We start from the raw sequence: 25,986 nt of genomic DNA on the forward strand, positions 1-25,986 counted from the left end.
ACACACACACACATACTCGCAACCAAATAAACAACCCACAAAAAAGGCTGACTGCAGATGTCCTGAATGAACCCTTGGAAAGTCTCAAAGCATGCGTCTCAATAAACCTGAACCAGTTCCTGTGTGTCGCTCTTCTCCTGCATGAGACAAGAAAACATCCGATGCCACAAGCAAGGTAAACAGATAACACAACGCAGACGTCACTCCTTATTTCAGCGAACTAAAGCCTGCGGCTGCTTTCCAGTCTCATTAATCCAGTCTGCATCTGTTCGTGCATCCCAAATTACAGCCTGCTGAAGTCTTAATATGAAACCGCCACCGTCGCTCCAGCAACAAACAACGTGGCCACACAGGCCTGGAGTTCGTACCTTCCCCTCCTCGCCATCTAAATCCACTCCAGCCTCCACTGCTGGCACCTACCCCTTTCCAAAACCTCATGTTCTGATCTTGTCAGCCCCATGTCGAAATAATTAGGCCTCAGTCCGGGCCTCCAAATTCTGGTTTTGATTCTACGAAATCAACCCGCCTCAAGACTATGAGCTCAGACCCACTTTGATAATTGCTCTCCAGGAAGAATGAAAAAATTAAGGGCTTCAGACCACTTTTGTAAACTGTGGCAGAAAGTGCTGGGAGTAACCCAGGACTACCGAGGGTCCACCTAACCAGTCACTAGAGCAGTAGATTTCCATCGGGACCTTGAATTCATATCGGACATCAACCGGAAATTCACCGCTGTACCAGAAATGTTTGTCATGCAAAAGTCAACCAAAATGTACTTAAGTAAATTATCTCAATCGAGGTTAAAGTGGGTCAATGAAAGTGGATGGGGACCATTTTTGTAGAGCTTTTAATTTTATAAAAACACTATTTACTTAACACTTATTTATAGAAATGAATTTAAATTCAATTTTTATGCTTTTAGGCATTAGGTTATCATGGCAACAAAGTTGAACTTTTTGGTTTGTAAACTAATTAACACTAAAATCATGTTAACATGCAAACTGTTGACATCCTATGGCTGTATGTTTGAAACACAGTACATTTACTGATTGACCTCATTTCACTTCCATTTGAAGTGCTTCACTGTAAACAAGGTTTGTAACATTTTTACAAAATTGGTAATATTTGAATACTGGTAATATAAGATTGGTAATATTTTGCCACAAGTGATGTTGATTTGACTTGTACTGAAACTCAAATATACTTTGTTCAAAATAAAATAATTCAAACATTTAAACCGGGCTTAGGGATTTGGAGTATATAAATGTTTTCAAATAGCCGGAGATGCAAGTGTCCACTGAACCGAACAGACCTGCGTCATTCACGATACGATCAAGTGTGATACGAGCTTCAGAAAACGCCGTCAGTGCATGCGTCATACCTGGGTGTAAAGATGGAGTTGTGCAGGAAGTTCTCAAAGACTTTTCGGTAAGATCGGTCTTCAGCTTCCGCCTTTAGGGCCTCCTTGGTTTTTGGGCATGGGCAGCAGCCCTTCTCACCCCCGCCAACATCTGATTTGGTTGGCTTTGTTTCGCCCTCCATGTCCGACAAAGCCGTGGCTGAGATGCGGATGGGAATTTTTAGCTCTGTAGTCCAAAACAATGACACGGACTAAGTTGATCGAGCAACAAAAACAAAAACATCACACGTTTTGTAAATATAGTTATTGCACAGTTCTCTGGAATACCTGACTCTGGTCAATGGTGGTGGTGAGGGTAGATGAAGCAAAAAGGCACTTCAATGGTGCAAACATACCTTTAGAGCAGTAGTTATGCTGGTAAAGTTCACGGTCTTCTGCCTGCTGCTGCCAACGGAGCAAGTAGAGGGTTTTGTTCCCATTGGGAGATATGGGAGGAGACCACTTCACCATCAGGGATGAAGAGGAGTTGGCATATGCGCGGGCATCGAGGGGCATTGACGGCGCTGTGGAATTGCAAGATATTAGTTGGCATAATAAGTCAAATTGTAGACTGGATACTGGATATTGGAAAGTGGTGAAGCCAACCTGATGCATTAGTGCGGATATAGACCACCTCACTCTTAGCCCCCAGAATGTGTTTGTCCTCTACAACAAGGGTGACAGCTTTCACAAAGATGGCATATTGTGTCCAGGGTTTAAGTGGGGACAGCAATACCCCTGGGTCTGCCAATTTGTCCTGAGGAAGGTCTACATCCACCATGTTCCAGCTATTAGAGCCACATCCATCTTGTCCATCGAATTCTGTGATGTTCTGGAATGGTCTACATCGAGACAACAGTGCACAAATGCACATTTATATAATGCTTTATCACAACTCTGAAGCCGCTGATAAACTCAATGTGAATAATGTGTCTATAATAGTAACTTCTAGCAGGCTGATACTTACGCCTCCTTGTAATACACGATGAAGCTGATGAGGTCTCTGTAGTCAGGCGGTCGATATCGCTCCCAAGTGAGCTTTATCCGAGTACTCTGAGTGTGGTTGGATTTGAACTTTAGAATATAACTCTCACCTAGAAGAGGGGTCATAAAAGAGATTTAACTAAAAGCACACATAAGAGTTCTTCAACCTGAATGTAAGACTGTGCCATAGCCTTTCCATCTTTCATGAGCTTCAAGGAATCAGAGTGGTATTAGAAAAGCCACTTCTGTTAATGTCTCACCAGTATAGAGTCAGAGCAATTGTGTTCTGCGGAAAAAAAAAAATTGGCTAAGCCATTATCATCATTCTTCAAAGCAAATTCGCCCTATGCAGAAATCTGTCAAACTCATAATAGAGCAGCTACAGACTTGGACACCTTGTGAGCAAAATGCATTTTAAGAGTCTTTAGTGATGTCTTTGTAGAGAGATAATGCTATCGTCTACAAACTGGTTTTCACGTACAAATGCCACAGCATCATATACCAAAATATCAAACCACTAAAATGTATTTACAAGAAAAATTGTACAAGCACACTTAGCTGTTTAAGACCTTTTATAAAAAATAAGTTAAGATTTCAAACAATAAAATTATAGATATACTGTTCAAAATGGATATACCTGTATGACACTTTCTGATTTAAAAAGGATCTAGACACCAGCTGACACCAGTAATTGCAAAATGGCTCAGTTTTAAGTTACTTCTGAGAAAATTTCCAGCACTGTGTTTGCAGAGGCCACTTGGCTTGATATTTTGCTTCTAATGCGATAAAAATTTTCAATTTCAATTGTCAAAAAAACTCAATTTAAAAACAATATTTAATTAGAATAATTATACTGATACATTATACTGGTTTATTGTCTGATAGATAATATATTCATTTACAGATAGATTTAATTTATAGCAGAATGTGAAATAGAAATGAGTCTAAATTACGATTAGATAATTTTTTTTATATAATAAATCCTTTGACAAATGTGAATCTTTAACTACAGATTGTCATACAAGCAACCAATCAGCAATGACACTGATTTAACATTCGTAACATTCTAAACCTAGTTCTCAGACCTACCTGGTAGTAGAAATGGTACAATGATTAAATGTTGACTCAGTAACAGTTCTGACAGAATCACTGAGACAGGGTTTTTAAGCTCAAATTTAAGACTTTTTAAGCCCTGCATATAAAATAAAATTAATACCATATGAACAGGGTAGGGCAATGTCTATAGTAACGTATTAAACTGTAAAGTGACTGTTAAAAGCATGATTTACAGTTCAGATACATGTTTTCACCATTTTTTAAGAAAATGGACGAGTTAAAAGTATTACATAAATTTAAACAATTATTATATTAAATTAAATAACATACATTTATATGCATTATCTTCTAATCGATCTACCAGTTCACATTTGCAGCTCTGTGTGTTTGCAGTGTAAAAAAATGTGTCAATTTTCACATTGGTTTTATAAATGGCAGTTTCAGGATCGCATTTCCTCTAGGACCCTTTTTTGTGACAGTAACATCTAGCCAATTCCATTCCAACAGTGGAGACCTGATTCACACATCAAACAAACAGATGCAAAGACTAGATCCATGGAAACTATAGAATTTTTTTTTTTTTTTTATCTTTCCAGCTTATTTTTTATTTAAGAGCTGGCGTGAACGTGAGAGTGAGGCAATCTCCATTTAGCCTATTTAGGTTTTTACATTTATAATGTACTTAATGTTAAATTTGTACTGCAATTGTTTTACCGTTTACTGCACTTTGTTAAATGGGCTAGACATCGGACGTCACATTTGTTGTGCTGCCGCTAATGAAGTCTTTCTAAGAAAACAGAATTTAAAAACCTAAAAACTAATAGATCTTATAGCCTTTATAATTAAGTGTATACAATTTAACAACTACATGATTCCTTAAAAATAATAATAATATACATAATTGAATAGGAATTGCTATAAAATAGTATGAATTGCTAATATATATACAAAAAAAATATATAAATAATAATAATAAAATAATTTAAAAAGAAATGGCCTATAGGGTCCTAGAAATGCGGTCCTGAAACTGCAGCCTTCAGAATACTCTACTCCATTAAAAAAATTCACATTCATTCTCTGCCAGCAGGAGGCACTTTCGGAACGGCAGAAATATAACTGTTTCCCCGGTAACAGCAGAACGCAAAGCAGAACAGCACCAGACTCTGAAATGCACAGCGCCCGTGTTTATATAATGAAATCATAGCCTTAATAATATAATAATAAAACTGTGGATTTACATGTCGATAATATACCTACATACACATGCATACATAAACACATACGCATACACACAGATATATAAACATTAATTTCACTCATTCCTTTTCTCTCTTTTTTTGAAGTTTATGAAGTTGTGATTGGAAGAGTGCACGGTTCCGGTTCCATGTGTCTGGATTATATTGAAATAAAACCAGAATGGATTCCAAATGTTGATAAATGTAAATATATTATTGTGAGTGAATGTTATTTTTCCTAATGTGATGTATTCTCTAAGAGAATTAATCCAGTGATTGATATATATACACTTTTTTTGATTTTCAGTTTAAAAAGAACTATTTTCTTCGCGATGGTTTAAAAAAAAGAGGATTGAGTTTTACTATTTAATTGGGATATTATCTACTGTTACTTAATAAAGAAAGAAAGTGATGAGGGATTCTACAGCCCATAATATTGGAAAGTTGATTATTCACGGATATCAAAATTGAATAAACAGGTTGAAGGATCCATGCGGCATGCATCAAGAGAGGGCGGAAACTAGTGGGGCAAACTGGGTCTTTGGTTGGTTTTAGTACGCCAAACACTTCATCTACTCACAACTTGCTCGTTCTCCATTGCTACGAGCATCGTCCTCTTCCATCTTTTCCTCAACACCAGTCTTCTCCCACATTTTCTGGATCTCAGACATACAAAGCTTGGGATTGAAACGGAAGAACAATTTTCCATCTCTAATGGTCAGATTGTGCTGACTCCAGTCCCACAGATACTGCAAGTTCTGGTTGTCCACTGCAGAGAATGCATACAACCTGTAGTAGGAAAACACACACACAAACAACAAAGTATTAAACATTACATTTCTTACGTTTAATGCATGAAAATTCGAACCAAGAAGAGCAATGAGAATGATCAGATCTGGTTATACACATGACGAATGCGATATGTGTAAAAAAACAACAACAACTGAAGTGCGTGCACAGATTGTGTTTCATTAAAGCATGCATGGAGATCAGGGCTCAGAAGAGGGTTAAGATGACTTCTACAGCTGCAGCAGACCGAGTCGCACTGAACACCTCAGGAACGCGAAGAATGTCTGAGCTGCTTACAAGCATTCCACGAGATGAAACTCAACCCTAGTGAGATCACAACAGAAGAGTTCCCACAACCTCCCTCTGACATCCTCCATAAAAATGTGAAGAAAAATGAGTCAGATAGCAGATTAATAGGATTTTTTTTTTGTTTTTTCACTTCCTGTATACTTCTGTGCATATACATATATTAGCTGAATCTCTAAACCTCAGCTTTATGACCCTGAGCTGTACATTCCATTATAGCTGACATTTTATTACTTTCACGATTCCTATAGAAAACCCTTAAAGAAATGTGTTACAATCAGAGGACTGTGAAGGACACAGAGATATACAAGAAATATTCACGTTCTTCTTTCTGAACCAGACATGAGACTATGTTGCAACGTGACTGCTGTTCTGGTTTCAGAACATGATAGCTGCTAATCATCTTTGACCAACAACAAACCTCCTACCAGCTGGTCTAACTCGCTTCAGCTGGTCAAGCAGGTTTTTGAAACATTCGGAGAGTTTTAATACACCAATGTTTACAATTTTGGAGTGAGCAATGTTTTAAAAAGAAATTAATACTCTTGGCAATGAAATCAACAAAAGTGGCAGTATAAGTATTTATGAATGTTACAGAATATTTCTATTTATTTTCTATTCATCAAATCCTACAAAAAAAAAATATTAAGCAGTAAAACAAAAAAGTTTTTAACATTGGTGATGATAATAATAATAAGGCTCCAAATCGCAATATTAGATTGATTTCTGAAGGATCATGTGACACTGATGACTGGAGCAATGGCTGCTGTAAATTCAGCTGTCCCATCACAGGGATAAATTACATTTGAAAATATAATGAAATATAAATTTTTAATTGTAATAATATTTAACAATATTACTTTTTTTTGTATTTGTGATTAAATAAACAGCTTTTTTCTTCACATGATCAAGATACTGTTCAGTTTAAAGCTGAAATTATCCCCACATCAATGGAGTCAAACTGTTCTGCCAATCAAAAGATGACATAAGTGATCCTGACACAGTCCTAAGCGGGCCAATGAATAACTGGTGTTTAATGAGATATATAGCATGCTTACAACACCTGTTTTGCAGATTAGTTGTGTTCTGGACACAATTAATCATTCGAAATGTCACAACACTCGTTATGTGCATTAAAGTCTTACTGCTCCATGAGCTCTTCTCCATGAATGTATCGCAGGCTCTTGAGGAAGGACAGCGAGCCCAGAGTGTGAGAGTGTTTGATCTTTACATATCCAGTCACTGTCTGGATCAGGCCCATGAAACTCTCCAGCTCTGATGCAATGTTAGCTGGGGAAACAGAGAGAGAGAGAAAGAGTTATGACACTGGAGCACAAATCCCACAGGACACACAGTGTCTGCACTAACTCATCACTTCATCAGTCTGAGTGATACATGGGCGACAGCAACTGTCCCATATCAAACCACTAAGAGCTTTGGCGGCTCATACTCAAAAAATACTTGAGCCTTATTTTGTCACCCCAGGATAATATCTGTCAGTTAATCAACACAATAATCAGGATCCCCCAGTGTCTGACCAATCATTTTCAGGACCCACATTTTCCCAAAGAGATTTTAACTTGTGCATCACATGCCAGTCTTTGGAAAAATTGATTTAAACAAATATATGTTAAGTGCACATTTTCAAAATAATTAACTGGATTGTATAGTTTCATTTTATTAAACCAAACCCGATTTTTCTAATATTTTCTGTACAATATTTATCTTAAATTTATTTGAAAAAAATTGTTTTACCCACTTTTCATTTCAACTTTATCTTTAAATGTTCACACTACTTATATATTGAATTATATTTCAAAAAGGAAAAAAAAAATACTAATATTTTAAGTTAAGTAATATTTGAAATGAGTAAAAATCTTTTTCCTTTCTCTCAATTTGAGTTTTTTTTTTTAACTTAAAAAATAATGTACCAATTACAAAATTTTATTTGGACCTGAAAAAAGTATTTTAGTAAAACAAACAAAAAAAATGTTTTATTAAAAAATATATATAGCCTATCTATCAAAATAAATATTTTATAGCAGAGCACAGCAGCAAAAAAAAAAAAAAAAAAAAAAATTATATATATATATATATATATATATATATATATATATATATATATATATATATATATATATATATATATATATATATATATATATATATAAAATAACCCTTATAAAAATTACTATACATTTTAATATTTTACAAATTTTCATTACATTCTCAAGTTGTAAATCACAATTGTAATATTCTCTTGACAGGTTTTCTACGATATATTTAATATATGTATAAAAAATAGGGAGAGGCACAAGCTTTGATCTGTCATTTGTCTAGAAATGCGAAACACCTTATTAATGGCGGTTGTGGGAGAGGAGGGTGAGGGCGAGGGTACTTACTGCCCCGCCGGATGTTGATTTGCAGGTTTCCTTTGATGACTGTGCAGCCCTGTAGGGACTGAGCAGCATCCACCGAGTCAATTGTTTTAGATTCGCAGACTTTATCGCACAGTCCGTCACATGCGCTACAAAACATACTGCAGGTGGGAGAGAGAGGGAGAAGAAGGGAGAGAGAGAGAGTGTCAAGGACAGATCACAGCCACACATGCGGATTCCAGACAGGCAAACACCACTGAACCGTGACAGGATTAGTCTGTCTCACCAAAACATGAACAACATTTAAGACCTGTTTTTGACAATCACAAGGTCACTGCTTTATGAGGTCTTTGTGCTTAACAGAGTCCTCACTTGAACCCTAGGTTTACTTAAAAGGAGGATCATAAAGTCAGCGGTGAGGCAAAACCAGGTCTGGTCAATTTACAAAACAGGCTCAACATCTAAAAAGTTACACGGAAAAATAAATGAAGTGATTTTTCTTTTAATGTTTAACTTGAAAGGTGCAGGTGTCCAAGTAACGTCCAAGGTGTGGTCATTACAATCTCCTTTACCTAGTTTAAATATATTTCTCTTGACTTTTTTTCTCCCAATAGAAACCAGCATCGTTCTGTGCAACCTGAAAGTAAGTGGTCCAGGATTTTGAGATCATAAATCTCAATCTAGGCCTTCAAATCAGCACATACATCCTAATGGCGGCATAAATAACAGCTTTAGAACAATTAAGATGTTCATGTGGCGTATAAAAGGGTTGTAGAAAGTGTACACAGGTTTGGTGTAAATAAGGGAGCCACCATAGCATACACAGAACAGGCAGGGCTGTTGTTTAGGACCAATTCTGTGGTAAAATGTTCAATTTTAGCTTTATGGATTTATAAATGAAAGTTAAAGATGAACGTGTTCATCTAATCTCACAAATGTCGTTGCTAATGTGATGATAATGTGTGGGCATTATCACAAAATAAACCCCAATGGAAGTTACACAAAATAATTTTACCACAGAACGCTGTGATCAACCAGTCAGAATGAAGTATTCCAAAGGGCCATATTTTGTTATTTTGAATTGTTCAAATGACTCTCTAAATAAGTTGGAGTGGTTACTGAATTAAAGGAATAGTTTACCCAAAAATATAAATTTTGATGTTTATCTGCTTACCCACAGGCCATCACAAACTGAGATTTTTAGCTCAAACCGTTTCAGTCTATCACTCTAATAATGTAAGTGGATTGGAATCACAGCTAAAACATATAAAAAAAATACACAAACAAAACCCTGTGGCTTGTGACGATACATTGATGTGTAAAGACACCCACCGATCAGTCTGTGCAAGAAACTGAACAGTAATTATATGGTGTTTTTACCTCTGATTCACGCAATGTCTGACCTGTTGGAACTCTCCTGGGCGTGTCCTGTTGTGCGCATTCTCAGCAGCAGGCGCATGAGGAGTCTTCTTATTCTTGCTTTATGGTGGATCACAGACTTATAAGTGCATTACCGCCACCTATCTCTCAAGTGGACCATTGCCACTCTATCTACAATCTCAATTAGGAGTGGCAATGGTCCACTTGAGAGATAGGTGGTGGTTATTCACTTATAAGTCTGTGAAGCAAAAAGAAGAGGAAGCCTGCTGCTGAGAACGCGCACAACAGGACGCGCTCAGGAGAACAGGTCAGACATTACGTGAATCAGAGTAAATACTGTTCAGTTTCTTGCACGGACCACTGTTTTGTGTCTTTACACATCAATGTACCATCACAAGCTGCAGGGTTTAATTTGGTTTTGTTTGTGTATTTTTTAGCTTAAATTCCAATCCACATATATTATAAGAATGACAGACTGCAACGGTGTTCTATGAAGAAACAAAGTCACCTACATCTTGGATGCCCTGGGGGTAAGCAGATAAACATCAAATTTTCATTTTTGGGTGAACTATACCTTTAACTGTCTGACTCACTGAACCACAAGCCACTTCTGACTCGAAATGAACCAGTGGTTCTTTATTTTATAACATATATTTAAAAAAAAATTTGCTAAACTATTTGGTAATACATTTATTTCCACAATAACATCTGTATTACAAAATGAAAAATAAATATTTATTTAGTATACAAATATATTTTTTTTTGTATGTGTAAACAATCCCTTGTTTTAGTATTTTTTTAAATAATTTATTATAAATATTATGTAATGTTTTGAATTACCAATTTACATTTTTTACATTTTTAGTAATTTTATTATGTGCTTTTGTCACTTTTTTATATTTCTATTTGCTATTAATACAAGTTACATATTGATTTAAGTTTTACTTTTAGTAATTTTAATACTTAAACTTATTTTATTTCAGTTAAATGCCAAATTCAAAATAAGCATTTCTAATTTTCGTTTATGATTAAGTTGAAATCTTTAATCTAATATTTAAGTATAATTTCAGCTTCATTTCAGTTAAGGAAAAATATTTTTAATAGTGTTAGTTTGAGTTAGCAATAACATATACAATACTGCAAAAGCATAAATTCAATAACACTCTTGACACTGGTGTTTAATGAGGCACTCTGGAGACATACCTCTGAGTGTCATTTCGGGTGAATCCGGGTGGGCAGTCCGGCATACACTCCCCATTGTGGATGACAAAGTCGACCTCACTAGGTAGGTGAACACGGGCACACATGTCCATGGTGATGCAGCGCCAACCTTCAAACTTGAACGTGCCCGGCGGGCAGGCCTCAACGCAGCGGTCCTCGTGAAAGTAATGCTGGCAGGCGGCACATGCCTTATCATTGTCTGGTTCAGTGCAGCTGCCCAGACACTGGGGGTGACAGCACTTGGGGTGAGACTTATTTGTGCACGCCCTTTTCTCGCACTTCTTTGGACACACTGGAAAAGAAAAAGATAAATATAGAGACGAATGTCAGTTTCTGCTTCAAAAGAAGAATGAGTTTTAACATACAAGGTAACACTGTAAATCACCTGAACATGTTTTATGGAGAATCATGTTTATTTTCCTGAGGCTTAAAACAGTTGCATCTGAATGCTATTATAAAGACTGCTCCTGTGTGTGTATCTGTGTGTGTTCTGGTGTAAGATGGTAGCTAGTTTTAGGATCAGTTGACTGTCAAATAAAAATGTCTGAGGACGTCTATGAAGAGGGGCACAGAAGAGGAAGAAACCCTGTGTGAAGTCAAGATGCACTGTTTTTGTGCAGGATGCGGGTGTTTGTGCAGGGCCTGGAGCTGCTGTGTGTCAGCCGTGTTAGTAAACTGCAGCTCTGGACTCACTACAGCTAAATATTCTTACTGTTAGAGGCTGTTGAGGGAATTTAGAGTGCAGGGCGGAGGGGAGAGGAAGAATAGAGCGTGAAACTAAGCCAAAAAGTCTAGCTAGCAGATGGACCGCAGTTTGGACTATTAGCTTGGGAAGCATCTAGTCAGGCCGGGCCCAACAAGAAGCCATGGTCCATCTGGTGGTGGGCTTTAACTGAGCTTGATTGTGTCATGATGAGAATCACTAGCTAACAGTTACACAACAGTCCTCAGATCTAATGGTCCAAGAGTGCTGATATACAGTCCAACAGGATTTTTCACTGTTTGTATCTCTCCTCTAGTCTGTGTTTGTACATTTCAGACAAACTGTCAAGTCTGTGCAATGGCGAAATTAAGTGACTCTTTCCGTATAATAACATTGTCAAACGAGTAGGTGGTGACAAGTGTCTTTTTAGCAAATCATTGAATTATTCACTCAACTGATTCATATTGTCTTAATGAGTGAGTCTTTGAATAACTCAAATAACTCAAACACTTAAATCTGGAATGAAACAGATCGGTTAAACAAGGCTTCATGAGTGAGTACACTCACTCAGGCAATTCTTTTAAAACACTGATTCATTTAGGAATGAAACACCACTTCTGTGTGTTGCTTGGAGATGCAATGGTTGATTCTTTGACTTTGTTTTGAACTATTTTGGTGGGGCAAAAATGGACAAAGGAACTAACAATATTGTGTCTAAAATGTAAATCTACTTGTTACTACAGCTTTATAATTCTTTCCACTGTAACATTGTAACACTGTAAACAAACAGCAATGCATCATACCTGGGAAACAGAGCAGATTGATTGATATTTAGAGGTATGGTGCATGGAATAAACATTTTTTCTTTTCACTGAAATCCTTGCAATTGTTTTGTCTACATCTAGTATTAACATGTTCATTGTACAATGACTTTGAACTATAGTTTCATACAAACAAATGGGTCTGTTGGAAGGCTCTCTGTAATCAGCTCTTGACAAACAAATCAGTTCCATTGTGGAAAGGTTACTGACATCATGATGTAACCCCAAATGTTCCATATGAATTTCCACAAGAGACCAGCTTCTGTTAAAAGCATGAGAAAGTCACTTTTATGCAGTGCAAAAAAGCATGAAAAAATAGGAGCGCGTTTCAAATTAAGCTTGCAACAACAGGCCATATTGAACACACTTGTTTGCTATGAAGAGTCAAGGGATCCTAGTACACTGTTGACATATGTGGTAGGATCAATAAGCATTCCAATGGAATCACTTCCATTGAGTGAGCAAAGGGAGACAAGCCCTGTCAGTAACATGAGACGCATGAGAAAAGCACAAGAGGAGAGCTGATAGTTTGACTCAGATCTACAGCCAAGATACAATTGGTGTTCCGGATGGCTGCTTACTAGCTGAAATCGAGAGAGCATTAAGTCTTTATTATTTTCAAGTAGAATTGTTTTGCCAATTATATTATTCTGCCAGGAGAAAAATAATTCCAAATGGTCTGGTTGTTTTCAAAAGTAACAACACTTTTGTTAGGTACCTGTTAAAAAAAGAAAAGAAAAAAAAGTAGAATATTTTAATGTTATATATTATAATATGTCAATATTCCAATTTTATTGGAATCAGAAGTAGAAACTGTTTCAAAAAGTTTTAAATTATGATATGAGAATAGAACTTAATGCCTGTGTCTATGGTAGCATCAACCGTGAAATTACATAAAAGCCATTCTTTAAGATATAAGAATGAGTCAAAATGGCAAATTATTATGTTTATTTAAATACATTAATTAATATTTAATTCTATATACCTTTTTCGTATTGGTCTGAACAAATGTAGCAGACGGGATGAATGAAAACGCAAATTCACTCAATGAAAATATGAGCAGCTTATGGAAAAGCAGAAATATAGCAGTTACCCCATACGCAAAGCACTTCTAAACACTTCTTTATTAGGCATTATTATATGCAGGCAGGATGCAAAGAATATAAAAAAAAAAATAATACAAATAAAAATTCTCCTCAATATGCACAAATCACTAGAATGGCCTATGTTTTTTGTTTTTTTTTACTTTAATAATTAATTAAGGATTTGTTTAACCCAATTGAAGAGAAATAGTCATAGTGATGCTTGCCTCATGAAATAGGAGCTGTGCTCCAGGAATCTGACAGCAGGTCTATAGGAAAAGCATATGTGCAGATACTGTTGAAAGTTCTGCCTGGGTGGGTTGCCGCCCGAGGTGGCACTCCAAGCGCTAACTAGGAAGCCGGCACCATCAGCTCAACATGAAGAGGCAACTTAGCCACATGGCACGGAACTCCTGGTCGCCCGGCAACAGAATCCTGGCACTCTGCCCAGCAGGCTCATGGGGCATAGCCAAAGAAACATCTACAGTACATGGGATTTTCCCTTTTTATTTATGAGCTCACATCATGCAGTACAACATAACAGGGGAAACACAACCATTCTGTTTATTTTTTTAATGAATATGGCCCATTTAGTTGATATGAGTAGGATTTCCTCCTTTAGGTACAGCCAGTGTTCCCTCTAAGACTTCCACATGTGTCTTGCACTTATGTCACAATCCCACAGTAAAAATGAAACACGAATGAGTTAGGGAAGCCATTTGGTTGAATGTGTGTGTGTACAGAGTGAATGTACAGTGCTCTCTTAAATCCTCAATACCCTTGAGCAAGGCACCGAACCCCCAACATCTCCCCGGGCACTCACTGCTGTGTGTGTGTACTTGGATGGGTTAAATGCAGAGCACAAATTCCAAGTATGGGACTCCATACTTGGGTACACGTCACATCACTCCAAATGTGACCATATCTTAAGATGCGGCTCTCTGTACAACCTGACCTTCATCACTCTCACCACTGCATTTTTACTTCAACAAAAGGAGCTCAGAGACATGCTTATCTTACTGCATCTGTCATCACTCCCATCACACTAAGTATGTTTGCTTAGTTGCCTATCGGTTTCCAAATGAAAAAGGGTTCACTGAGGTGATCCCACAGCACCGGGACGTGATTTGACACACTCTTGACTCTCCACGGTGGAACAAACATCAGCAGGGACTTAACTGGCTTGGGTGGAGACATTTTTCCCACTCCTGCCAGTTGAGATGCTTTGCATTCTTCTGCACATTCTGCCACATCATAAGCCACCCTGCAGAATTGACTAGAACATTCCTTAGTTTAAGTTTAGTGAGGGAAAAACAACAAACAATTGTGAATAACTTCCATAACCAACTAAGGGCGCATGCAGAGCAATAAAAAAAATATATAAATTTACTTAATCCATATCTCAAGTTTCTGGCGACAAGCAATGCGTTTAGTAACTGCTGCAAAGCGTGACACAATCACAGACAGCAAAAAGATATTTGATGTTCAGATGAGAGGCATAAATTTGGACCAATGAGATTCCAGGGTGGACAGGGATATTTAGGGTAATGCAGAGCTCCAGATTGCAACCAGAACGGTTGCAAATGTGACCAAAACCTTTTGTAAAATTGTGATTAAAATCTATTTAAATTCGGCAGATACATGCATGTACAAAGCATGCTATAGATCTTATTTTAAAAGGTGCATCCATGTATGTTAAATTTTTTTAGTCCGCATAAATCCCGCTCCTCTACAATCAACAGCAAGTTTGCATTTATTTTGAGTGTAATAACAACATCTCAAAATTCAACCAACACCTAATAGATGGAACCCACCCTACCCACCCTATTATTTTTCCGATAATCCATTACATTGTAATATATGTCAATATACGGAAGAAAAGATATGATGCTACATTTCATTGTGATTTTAAGATTAAGCCGTAACAGTCTAAAAAACTTTGTGTGCATCCATATGAAAGTCCAACTAAATCATATCAAGTGCACACCAGTGTTTACCGGAAACAACAACAAGTCATGACGACTGATTTACGATCAAACAATTCTTGAAATTATTTTTACTGAATGAAAAAAAAAGGCATTCAAACTAGAAATGAACCAGGAATTGATAATGTAATGTAGTACATATATGGGATACAGAAATACAAACAAAGTGATAAGCAATAAATCCAGCAATGATTTATACAGAACTTTATCGCCTGTTGTGCAAAACCAATCACCTTTCAAATCAGAATCATATATCTAAATTATAAGTTAGGAATATTGTATCATACACGTCATATTTAAAACCGGCATGGCTTGGAGCTGTAAATGAGAACTGCATTTCCTTAAATAGCCACATGGCCCTTTTACGGCCTATTAATAGCAGCACACTTTCCAACTCTAATTCCAACCCTAACCATCTTACTCACGTCTCCTTAAATATCTCACCGTCCTCTAACTACCTGAGAATTGAATTAAGCTCGAGCTAAAAGGCCTAAACATAAGCATTCCTGGCTTGCTAGTGCTCTCTAATCCTTTTACAAACAAGGTCCTAATAAGTGGAAGCAGGAAGTTATTCATTATTTGGAATGCCACCAAAAGGGGGCACCCAAGGCAAACTGCTTTTCCATCCCACACACACACACACAAAAAAAAGCTCCACTGCAATTCCTCAATGAGGAAATATTTTAGACATGCATGCCTTCGGCTGGAAAGGAAGACAGTTAGGGTTGACTGAAGAACGAACGAGGAGAAAAACAAAAATACACCATCACAATCAGAGCATTGTTGGTATCCACACCTAGCTATGCCATGCATGGTGGGTTTCCTCTACTTCACGAGAACGTTGCGCTACCTAACAAGGAAGTCCACAGGGGATCGGAACACAAATGCAGATGTTTAACAGCAGAGAAACAACCTGCTTAACGTGAAGGTTACATATTATCTGGCTTGCTTAGTGACGCGACAAACTTGCGCAGGGGCTTGTGGCGTGACAGTCCTGATATGACTGACCCTGTCTGCTCTTTGGAGCAGTCATGAGGGACGCAACGCTTGCTGACCAGCTCTGCAGTGAGCTGACCAGCCCTCCCTTCTCCTCCCTGTCTGTGAAAGCCGACGGCTCAGACCACATAGACACAGCCGAGATGAGAAGAACAGCACACAGACGCAGAAGCGGCAACTGAATTGACATAGGTGCTCATTATATCAAAGGTTAAATACAATATCTTCTGGATTGACGCAATCGTTTAAGAGGAATGCAGTAAAAACAGTGTTATTATCCCCGGGCGAACCCACTGACACACTTGGATGCCATTCTGTCTTAGGGGTCTTAACTCAGTGGGCTATGTGAAGAATAACTAGAATGTTCAAAAGGGGTAATCTCAGAGCAGAATGTTAATCCTCTTGGGCTCGGCACCAGCCACAAAAACACATTTCAGGACAGTGATGGAAAAACGAAAATGCGAGAGGTATTTTGCTTAAATTATATGATTGCTTCATTGGTGCAGACACCATTTATTGTTTCGTTTCAACAATGCCAGGCATTTGTTTTTCATTAATGCGTCATGTGCTGCTTGGCTCACAACGTAGCTTCAATAGCGTTCTCTGGAGCTGAAAAAAAATAAATAAATAAAAACCCTTATGCGTCATGCTGCTCTAGCACATGCGCATGTGGAGGGGGAAAAAAAGACAAACCCGTCTTGAATACCATAACACTCCAATGCTGCGCTGAAGCTGAACTCATCATGTCATCATGCATTTGGAGCCAGACCTCGCTGCTGCTGCTTCAGACTCTGCGTGCACACAGACACGCATGGCTGAGAGATGTTTGTAATCTTAGATTTGGGATAATGTGACCCAGCGAGAGGCCCCAGAGCAGGCAGACTACCGAATGTCCCCTCTATGGTGCAAAACAAATCCACTGAGGGAGAGAACCTTAACACAGACGGAAGCCCTTACTGAAGCAACGAACGTGTCTGGGAGCGTGCATATCACACGTTGCAATAAAAAAAAATTTTGTTGCTTAAATGGATGTGCTTTGTATCATTAACAGTAATTTTCTAATCATCTTCAAGTTGCATAATCATAATCAAGTTGCAGATGGATGTTAACCAGTACAAGGATGTTTAAACACAATATGAGTGTCTAGTCTGAAGCCATTAATTTAAATATCCAGATACAGATTATAAATAATAAAAGATAATGGACTAATTTTGGTGCTTTATTTACTCTCCCTCATTCATATAGATTATCTTAACAAAAAAAAAAAATAATAATAAAAAATGAAAAAAGTTTATTACATAGATCTTAGCGGACAGATTGAAAAAGGTTTTAATTTTTGTTTCCATGTTTCATTTATTCTGAACTTAGAACAACATGAGGGTGAGTAAATGATGAAAGCACTGACATGATGCCTAAAATCATCTGACTGAAAAAGGATTTGTTTCCAGCAAAAAAAAAACTGAACTGTAAAAACAAAACAAAAAAACTGTAATTCCCTGAATATAATACAACATATTCCGTTGTCTTTCATTAACCTATATGCATAATTTTTGTTAGCATTTTAACTAATAATAATATCTTCAATAGTCATGACTGATGCCTGATGTCTGATTGTACCGTTAGAACAGCGTACTACCTCATTCTGTTTTAATAGTAAGTCCTGAAGAGGCGGGACTTGGAGGTGAACAGATGGACCAATTGGAGACAAGAGGGGGAGGTCCACAATGATTGGCATGTCATGGACTGAAGTAGAAAAGTGGTAAACAAGTCCTGTCTGTTTTGGGGAGAGGGAGGTGGTGCCAAGCATGGTAATTACATATGCATTTTTTCCAGTTCCAGCTTTTTTTCTTTTTTTTTAAGTGACTAATTTCCACAACAAATGTTAATTCCATATTAATTATAACCAATTATAACTAATTAACTATAACTAATAATTACAATTAATATTTTACAAACAAAATATTAATAAAATTATATTTTTAACTTTGACAAATATATTATGCCTTAATTATAATGAATAATTACTATTATAATTAAAAACATTATAATTAATATTTAAAACAAAGATGTGGAAACCATTTTCAACTTTAACAAAGCAGCCAAATATTGTTTTACTTTTGTTCGGTTTTTTCCTTTTGTACTTTTGTTATTTTACTTAAACCAAAAGTAACTTAACTGAATAGTAGTACCAAAGTAAATTTGTTCCAATTTTTATTTATTTAAATGCGACAGCAATGTCCAGTCTATCGTTGAGTATGATAAGCACCCACAAGCGCTTTACGTGTGTATAAGCATGTGCGCTCAAACACTCTCTGGTTACCACTGACAGGCGCAGACTGTTAGCCTTGCTCCCACTTTCACAGGACCCTAAGCAGACCTGCGGTCAGACCCCTGGCTCCATAAAGCCACATCCTTATCCGGAAACACAATCCCACTTGAGATCATTCTAGACACTCAACATGACCACAACAGTACACACAGAGAGGTGGATGTTTCCTCCACTCAATCCCACAAGGCTCATGACCCAGGTGGGTAAAACTAATAGACGCACGCCTGCCTCTGAAGCCATCTGTTTCTATGATTCTTGTGCAGGAAACAAAACAAGCGGAAAGAAAGAAACCAAATAACAACCAAATATCTGTCCAACTCTCTAATATCCCTGGGTTTGTGAGCAAATAAATGTGCAAGTCATTAAAACATCTGTACTGAAGTATGCATGGCAATCCCATCACTCTCTCTCCTGTTATCTAGCTTACACAAATATACGCTTCTTTACCTATAAATAAAAAAGAAGGTGCAATACTGTGTGTGAGAAAAAGTGTGAAAAGATTTCTAGTTACCATTACTTTGGGCAGTATGATGCAGTGAAGAAAAAAATACAAACATTTGGCAGGAAGGAAGGAACTCCATATATGGGATGAAATGAATCATCACAAAATTGCCTAAAAAATTATTGTAGACAAAACAATGAAAGTGAAAAGTTTAAATAAAATGATTAAAAGTAAGTTATGTTACATCTAAAATAAATAAATTCTAGATAAAATTGTTTAAAAAGTAAATGATTCAAAGAAAAAGTTAAGTACGGCTCTAGTCGGTGTAGTTTTATATAAACAGCCAGACTGTGTTCAGTGCCAGCGTCACGCTAGGCTCCTACAAACCAGGCAGTTCTCGAAAATCGAACAGACATGGGCCACCACAGTCTGGCTGATTCAGAAGGAGGGGGAGGAGACCAGTTTTATTTTGGTTTTCCACTGCTTTTGGAGGTGTTTCCTCTCAGTGCAAGAGTTTACTAAAAATACTCGACTTCCCAGATTTTCTTCATTAAGTGCGTTGGGTTTCCTGGCAGCTCTGCACCTGCTCACTGCCGGGCTGATGGGGGGTTAGAAAATACCCCACAGACTCACTTCACATACAACACACTCATACAAGAATACACACACACACCTACTTTACTGAAAAAAACACACATATATTTTTAATAATAAACAACGGGGTCCTCACAAATATTAAGGCACTAAATTCAGAGTCACCTGAGAACATTAAACATGTACATGTTACATTAGGTTGCTATTCACTTTCACTACATGGAAAAGAGCAGCGTGAACATTCTGCTAAAATTTTGCTTTTGTGTTCTACAAAAAAAGGATGTCGTACAGGTTTGGAATGACAAATAGGTAAATAAATGACAGAAATGTCATTATTCCCTTAAAATAAATGAACTATTCATTTAAAAAACACACACACTCCCTCCTGTGCAGAGTGAGTCTCGTCTGATCTCAGGCTCGATCAGGAGTCTTTGAGTTCAACGGATCGCTTCTGTCAAACCCTGTTTCTGCGGACAGTCATCAGTTGCTTTGCAGAGCAGCTTCAATACCGCCTGCACACTCTTCATCTTAGCATTGTGAACACACACACACACACACATTTCTCTAGCACAACATCTGGAGTCATAATGCCACATCTACATGTTTTGTTTACTTGAAGGAGACAGTAATCCAGCGTTGAGCGCATAAATATTTGGCCTGCCATTTAAAGCGGATGTCATATAGTAGCCCGTCCTTGAACCTACACTGAATGATCAAGCAGCTTTACCCTAAAAACTAACAAGGTCATTAGCAACCTGCTAATCTGACAGATGGTGGATAGCAAATCTTCAAATAGCAAACGGTTTGTGAATGTCAGAGACCATGTAATGTGCAAAAGCATGGCGGAATATGAAAAAGAGTGTGAATCAAAAAGGAAGATATCGGTTTAAACGGTAAGAAACCAATGGCCAGATTATTATTTTTATGATTATATTACTGTTGTTGGATTTTAATGCTACTTATAAATCTGCTCTACATTTCAGTTCACTTTTTATTAATTCTAGAAATGATAGTCACAATTCAGTTTTAATTGTATGATACAGACGCGCCAATATTAAAATTCTGATCAGCTGATAATTATTTCATGGCCAGTAATGGATAACTGGCTGATATGATTAAAACTCATACTATTTATACAGTTTTTGCTTTATTTGTCTAAATAAATGTAAAACATATCATTCAATGAGAAAAAGAAAAATACATTTACATATTCAAATAGTACAAGTGATGTATAATGTACACTATAAAAAATGGATTTGCTAAAGATTTATATTTAACAGTGGGACAGTGTGCGTGCCTCTTCTGCTGCTGCTCTGGCTAGCGTCCCCGTCTTGATGAGGGCGACTGGTGGCTACTTATTCATCATCTGGCACCACACACACACGTATATATACAGACTCCTCTGCTTCTTTATTTATTTTGGGAGAGGAGCAGAAAGGTTGTGTGTGTGGCCCGTTTTTGTTCTCGGGAGAGGGACAAGACCTGCGGTACAATCACCCTTAGAGGCAGCAGCTGGCTTTAGTGAGCTGAGCAAGCTCGACCTCCCCTCTTCCTTTCAGAGCTTTGTTTTTCCGTGCTTTCATGTGAAATGGACTGATGAGATTCTGTCTTTATTGGTAAGTAGGACTCAGAACCATGGGTTCAAACCCAGAGCTAAGACGCCACAGGCCCAATTTCACACGAAAGCAGACACAGCGATCTTATTTTGCCAACTAACACACCATTTAAAAAATCTTTGATTAGCTGAAATGTTATCCGTTTTCATGTCAAAGACACTACAATATCAACAATTAAGGTAGAGATTATATTTATAAGTGCTTATGAGTGTATAAATGTCAAACAGATATCTCTGATATATGAATGACAACTTTGGCACATCTCTCGGAAGAGTGTCCAGGTCAGATTTCACCTGAAGATCGGAAGAAAATAATACTATATATATATATATTTTTTTAATTTAAATCAGAATAAAAAGGCAGTACAAAAACTACAATGATGCATAAATACTTGACAAAATAAAATGGTATTCATATTGCAAGTAAATATTTATATTTTTGCATTGTAGAGATAAAAATGGAGTGAAACAAATTAATTTAGAATTATTTTATATCAAATAATTATTTGTATAAATTGTAAGTCACAATGACCAACAGAATGATTAACAAAACGTGTAATAATCATAAAAAAATATTTTTGTTAATGCAAATATAATTCCTTTCTTCATCTTTCAATTATAAGATGAAATAGATTCATCCACACAAAGCGATGTAAACAACAGGAAGGTGTGATTGCAATACTCTGTCACTGCCCCCTGTTGTAACGGAGGACAGTGAACTACTCCATAAGGCTTATACTTTGGATTTAAAAGATTTGATTACATGATGCACCTGTTTTACTGTGGTAAACAATGGGCCTCGTAATAAATTGTCCTCATTAACTTCACAGCTAAATAAAGCAATGAATGCTATTACACATGAGCAGCTGAGTGTGAAAAAAATTGTTGTGTTTATGGTCTGAATGGCTAGATTCAGCATACCATGGTCGGAAATTAAAGAGGGCTTTACACCAAAATGAGAAAAAAAATGTAATTCAAGATAAATGGGCAAAAATTGCCCCTGCACAATTAAACAATCAATTATGGCTATCACGATTCAAATGAAATTTAAAAATAACAGGGTCTATTGATGTAATTACATTTTCATTGTAATTATGTTTTTTTTTTTTTTTTTGCATTTTCAAGTGTTAATAACCAATCATATGCATTTCATTATTTTCTTTTTGCATTTTCAAACCTTATAACCAATCATATGCATTTCTGTTGAGCTTAGGAATACAAAGGCCAATCAGAGATGCTTAGATTAGTCAGCGCTGAAAACTCTGGTGTTGTTCTTGAGTGCGATCGCTTACTAATCGAATTCTCATGAATTCCCTCATCATAAACAAGATAGTGCGGATATGATATAAATAAAAGATTCATTTCATAGCTTCAGTTATTATAATGGGAGTGTTTGCATAAAAATGTCGTCATGGACCGAAAAAAAAAATTGTCAGAATATTGCAGCTGTATTAGCTCCTGTTTTCAAATGTTTCATTTAGATAGTATTTTAAACGGTCAAATGTTATTGTCAAATATTTTGATTGACTAAAGTATTTATTAAATTTAACTGTTTGAGATTAAAAACAATTACGATACAATTAAGGTAGTGATAAAAATTGCCCTCAGGAATGCAAAAGCTTACCGACCCAAGACTTGTCAAAAAAACTGTTTTTGAGACTTTGAAATTCTAGTGTAATAAATGAACTGGAAGCTATTACATTTGTGAATTTTCATCTCCAACTCATTATTTGATCACACTACCAAAAGTTGAAACTGCAATCCATCCATTTTTTCCAAACCACGTGTATATATTTATTTATTTTTCAATGGTATGCAGTGCATACTGTGCAGTTAGTATTCCAGTCCAAACACTGTGTGTGTGTGTGTGTGTGTGTGTGTGTGTACAGTGATGAGGATGAAACAGGACAGCTGACAGCCCTTAAATGCTCTTTGGTTCATGCTGCTCGTTGGCTGACGGTGACATCATTATTCGGTTCTCCTCTTTCACCTCCTCTTTTCAGAGTTTGTTTACCCCTCTCTCTCTCTCTCTCTCTCTCACTCACTCATTCTAATGTCAGACTCAGTACAGGGGCCATAAACCACAAGACTCAAGGCAAATCGAAAGGCTAACTTAATCAAACCAATCCTGTAGGATACAGACTGTTCTTTACCAAAATCATTCAAATACACCTCCAACCATATAGTGTCACATGCACAGGAAGAGAGAGAGGTGATCATTGGTTGATTTAGAAAGCCCTCCACCGCTGGCAGAATTGATCTCGATAGCAGACAGGTGTCTGTTGTCTGGCAGTGCCGACAGGATGATAGATAGATGGAGGAAAGGCGGTGTTTGACAGTGTAAGTCAGCCAGACTGGTGGCTCTAAGCCTCGTCTGGCCCCCCCCCCCAATCCCAAAACAGATTAGCCCTTAGTCAGATTAAGGAGGAGCTTTTGCGAGAGCTCTGTATAGGGAGGAGGTGAAATGTGCTTGGAGCACGACAGGAGGAATCAAGGGGTTAGAAGTAAGCGGCTGCTCGTACGCGGCGGGGGAGTGATGTGGAAAAACAGAGCAGGACAGATGGCCACCGCACCTCTTCACTTCTTGTCCCATGCCCAGTCTGCACACACACAGTTGCATTTGCTCATCCTCGTGTCATTCAAAACCTGTTTGACTTTCTCCAGTGGAACACAAGGGGAGATATTCTGAAGGCCGCATTGGTTGTTCTTTTCCACGCAATTGAAATAATGGGAATTGGAGGTTTCAAGCTTCAAAAAGAAGTAAAAATATCATAAGTGGTCCATATGAGTCATGTGCTATATATCAAGTCTTCTGAAGTCCCCCTTGTGCTTTCACTTGTCTCAAAAAGGTGGTTGCTAGCTAAATTGAACTACAGAGATCTTTAACGTCATCATCCCGAAAAGATGAACTCCTCTACTCACTGGTCCACTTTCACAGCCTCATTGCAAACTATTCAAACTCAAACGTTCGGGGAAAACATTTTGTAAATAAAGAGTGAAAGAGTTGTCGGAATCTTAATGGTGGTGACGTTAAAGTCATACAACTGTAGTTTGTTTAAAGATTAGGTTTCATTTTTTACTTCTTTTGATTGTATTTAGGCTTCAAAATCATTAAAGTTGAGTTCACGATAAACGTAACTTTTGCTTAGTTTTTCCCAATATTCCAATATTGTGTTTTTGTCGAGGGAACTACTGTGATGCTTCTGGGTTGGCGTGCAAAAATATGTAATCACTGCAGCATTCTATAAAGAAATTCATACAGGTTTGGAAGAGTATGATGGTAAGTAAAGTATGGAAGAATCTTTTTTTTATTTTTTATTGGTGAACTATCCCTTTAAGGCAAGGAGTAAGCAGACAAGGGAGAAGCAACATTAGAGATGGCGCAAGAGAGATGGAGAGAGGATAAAAAGTGAGGAAGACTGAATAAAAGGAGAGAGAGGGAACAACAGACAGCCACGGCAAAGCATTAAGCCCTCATGATGTCACAAACTCAAGACTTCCAGAAATTATTGAAACAGAATAGCCTCCGCTTCCACCCCCCAACAAACAAAAGCCCCCATTGTGCAACGTTGCACCACGAACACAGCTAGGGGAAACATAGGAGCACTGAAAAAGCATGCAGTGACCCCTCTCCCGTCCTCTCCACCTCAGCCCCCGGTCCCCTTCTCTCTCTCAACTGTGACAGCGACAAGGCAATGCAGCACCACTGCGCTCCAGCCCACTGCGGGGACTCCAAACTGAAAAATATTCCCTTTGTCTTCCCGTAGACTGAGACCTCACACAAACTCGGCTGAATGGGAGAGGAGCAGTACCAGGGGCGGCCAGAAGGGGGCCAGAGATGCTCTCCAGCATCTCCGAAAAAAGAAGAGCGTGAGTGCAATGCTTCAGGCATGTACACCGTATCATTATAAAGTGACTAACAATAAGAAGTAAAGAAAACCGTCTGAGACTCAGAATGATGTGGAGATGTTTATGACAAACACAGATCCCCTTCCCTCACATTAAATGCGGTGTAAAGGCAAAAAAAAATTGATTTCTGTTGATAAATTGCTTTATCACCCAGTCCCTATCGAAATAAAACTAAAGAATCAGTGTTTGTCTCTCTTACTGTGACTGTTAAGCTGCACTCACTTTAAAGCAGACCAGCATTTCCTCTGGGAGTCTGTTGAAAGCCTGAACACTGCTCACCGCCTGGAGCATCTACGGATTCATTCATGCTTTGCAATCAATGGCTTAACTGAACAGACACACACATACACATCCATCCATCCATACATGCATACACACAGCTCGCTTACAAGAGCTCTTTTAATAGGCCATCCGAAAAACGATCTTCCTGTATTCTTTACATTTCTGTAAAAAGCACCGAGAGGAGGTGGGGCTCATACCCAGATCTGTTCACACTCAGCTTCATGTATCCCACCAGCACAAATACTGACGCAACTGACTGTCAGATGGGCGTACACGTGGAAATTACGCACAAACAAAGGCCTCTGTCTCTCGTAACAGAAGACAGGGAACTACTACCTGAGAGCACAAGCAGCAGCACGTGTCCTTCATCCATGGCTTGGCTCGTCTGCGGTACCACAGCTGAATTTTCCAACAAATTATCCAGCTGGCATAACCACACCTAAAACCTCCTTGTCAAATATCAGCTAAATGACAGGCTTC

General features: G+C 37.7%; 1 protein-coding gene across 2 annotated transcripts in view; it reads right to left on the minus strand.

Annotated features, from left to right (window-relative positions):
- Nucleotides 1–25,986, minus strand: part of LOC127934765 (insulin-like growth factor 1 receptor) — a 78,999-nt gene that overhangs the window by 15,523 nt on the left and 37,490 nt on the right. For both annotated transcript variants that reach the window (XM_052532349.1, XM_052532348.1), the window contains exons 3-10: nt 10,731–11,040; nt 8,172–8,308; nt 6,915–7,059; nt 5,255–5,463; nt 2,367–2,493; nt 2,006–2,241; nt 1,756–1,923; nt 1,382–1,586 (exon numbers count right to left, since the gene is read on the minus strand). In XM_052532349.1, coding sequence (XP_052388309.1) covers nt 1,382–1,586; nt 1,756–1,923; nt 2,006–2,241; nt 2,367–2,493; nt 5,255–5,463; nt 6,915–7,059; nt 8,172–8,308; nt 10,731–11,040 — 1,537 coding nt within the window. The remainder of the gene's footprint in view (nt 1–1,381; nt 1,587–1,755; nt 1,924–2,005; nt 2,242–2,366; nt 2,494–5,254; nt 5,464–6,914; nt 7,060–8,171; nt 8,309–10,730; nt 11,041–25,986) is intronic.

Source organism: Carassius gibelio, chromosome A18, assembly GCF_023724105.1.
Source record: "Carassius gibelio isolate Cgi1373 ecotype wild population from Czech Republic chromosome A18, carGib1.2-hapl.c, whole genome shotgun sequence".
Lineage (NCBI taxonomy): Eukaryota > Metazoa > Chordata > Actinopteri > Cypriniformes > Cyprinidae > Carassius > Carassius gibelio.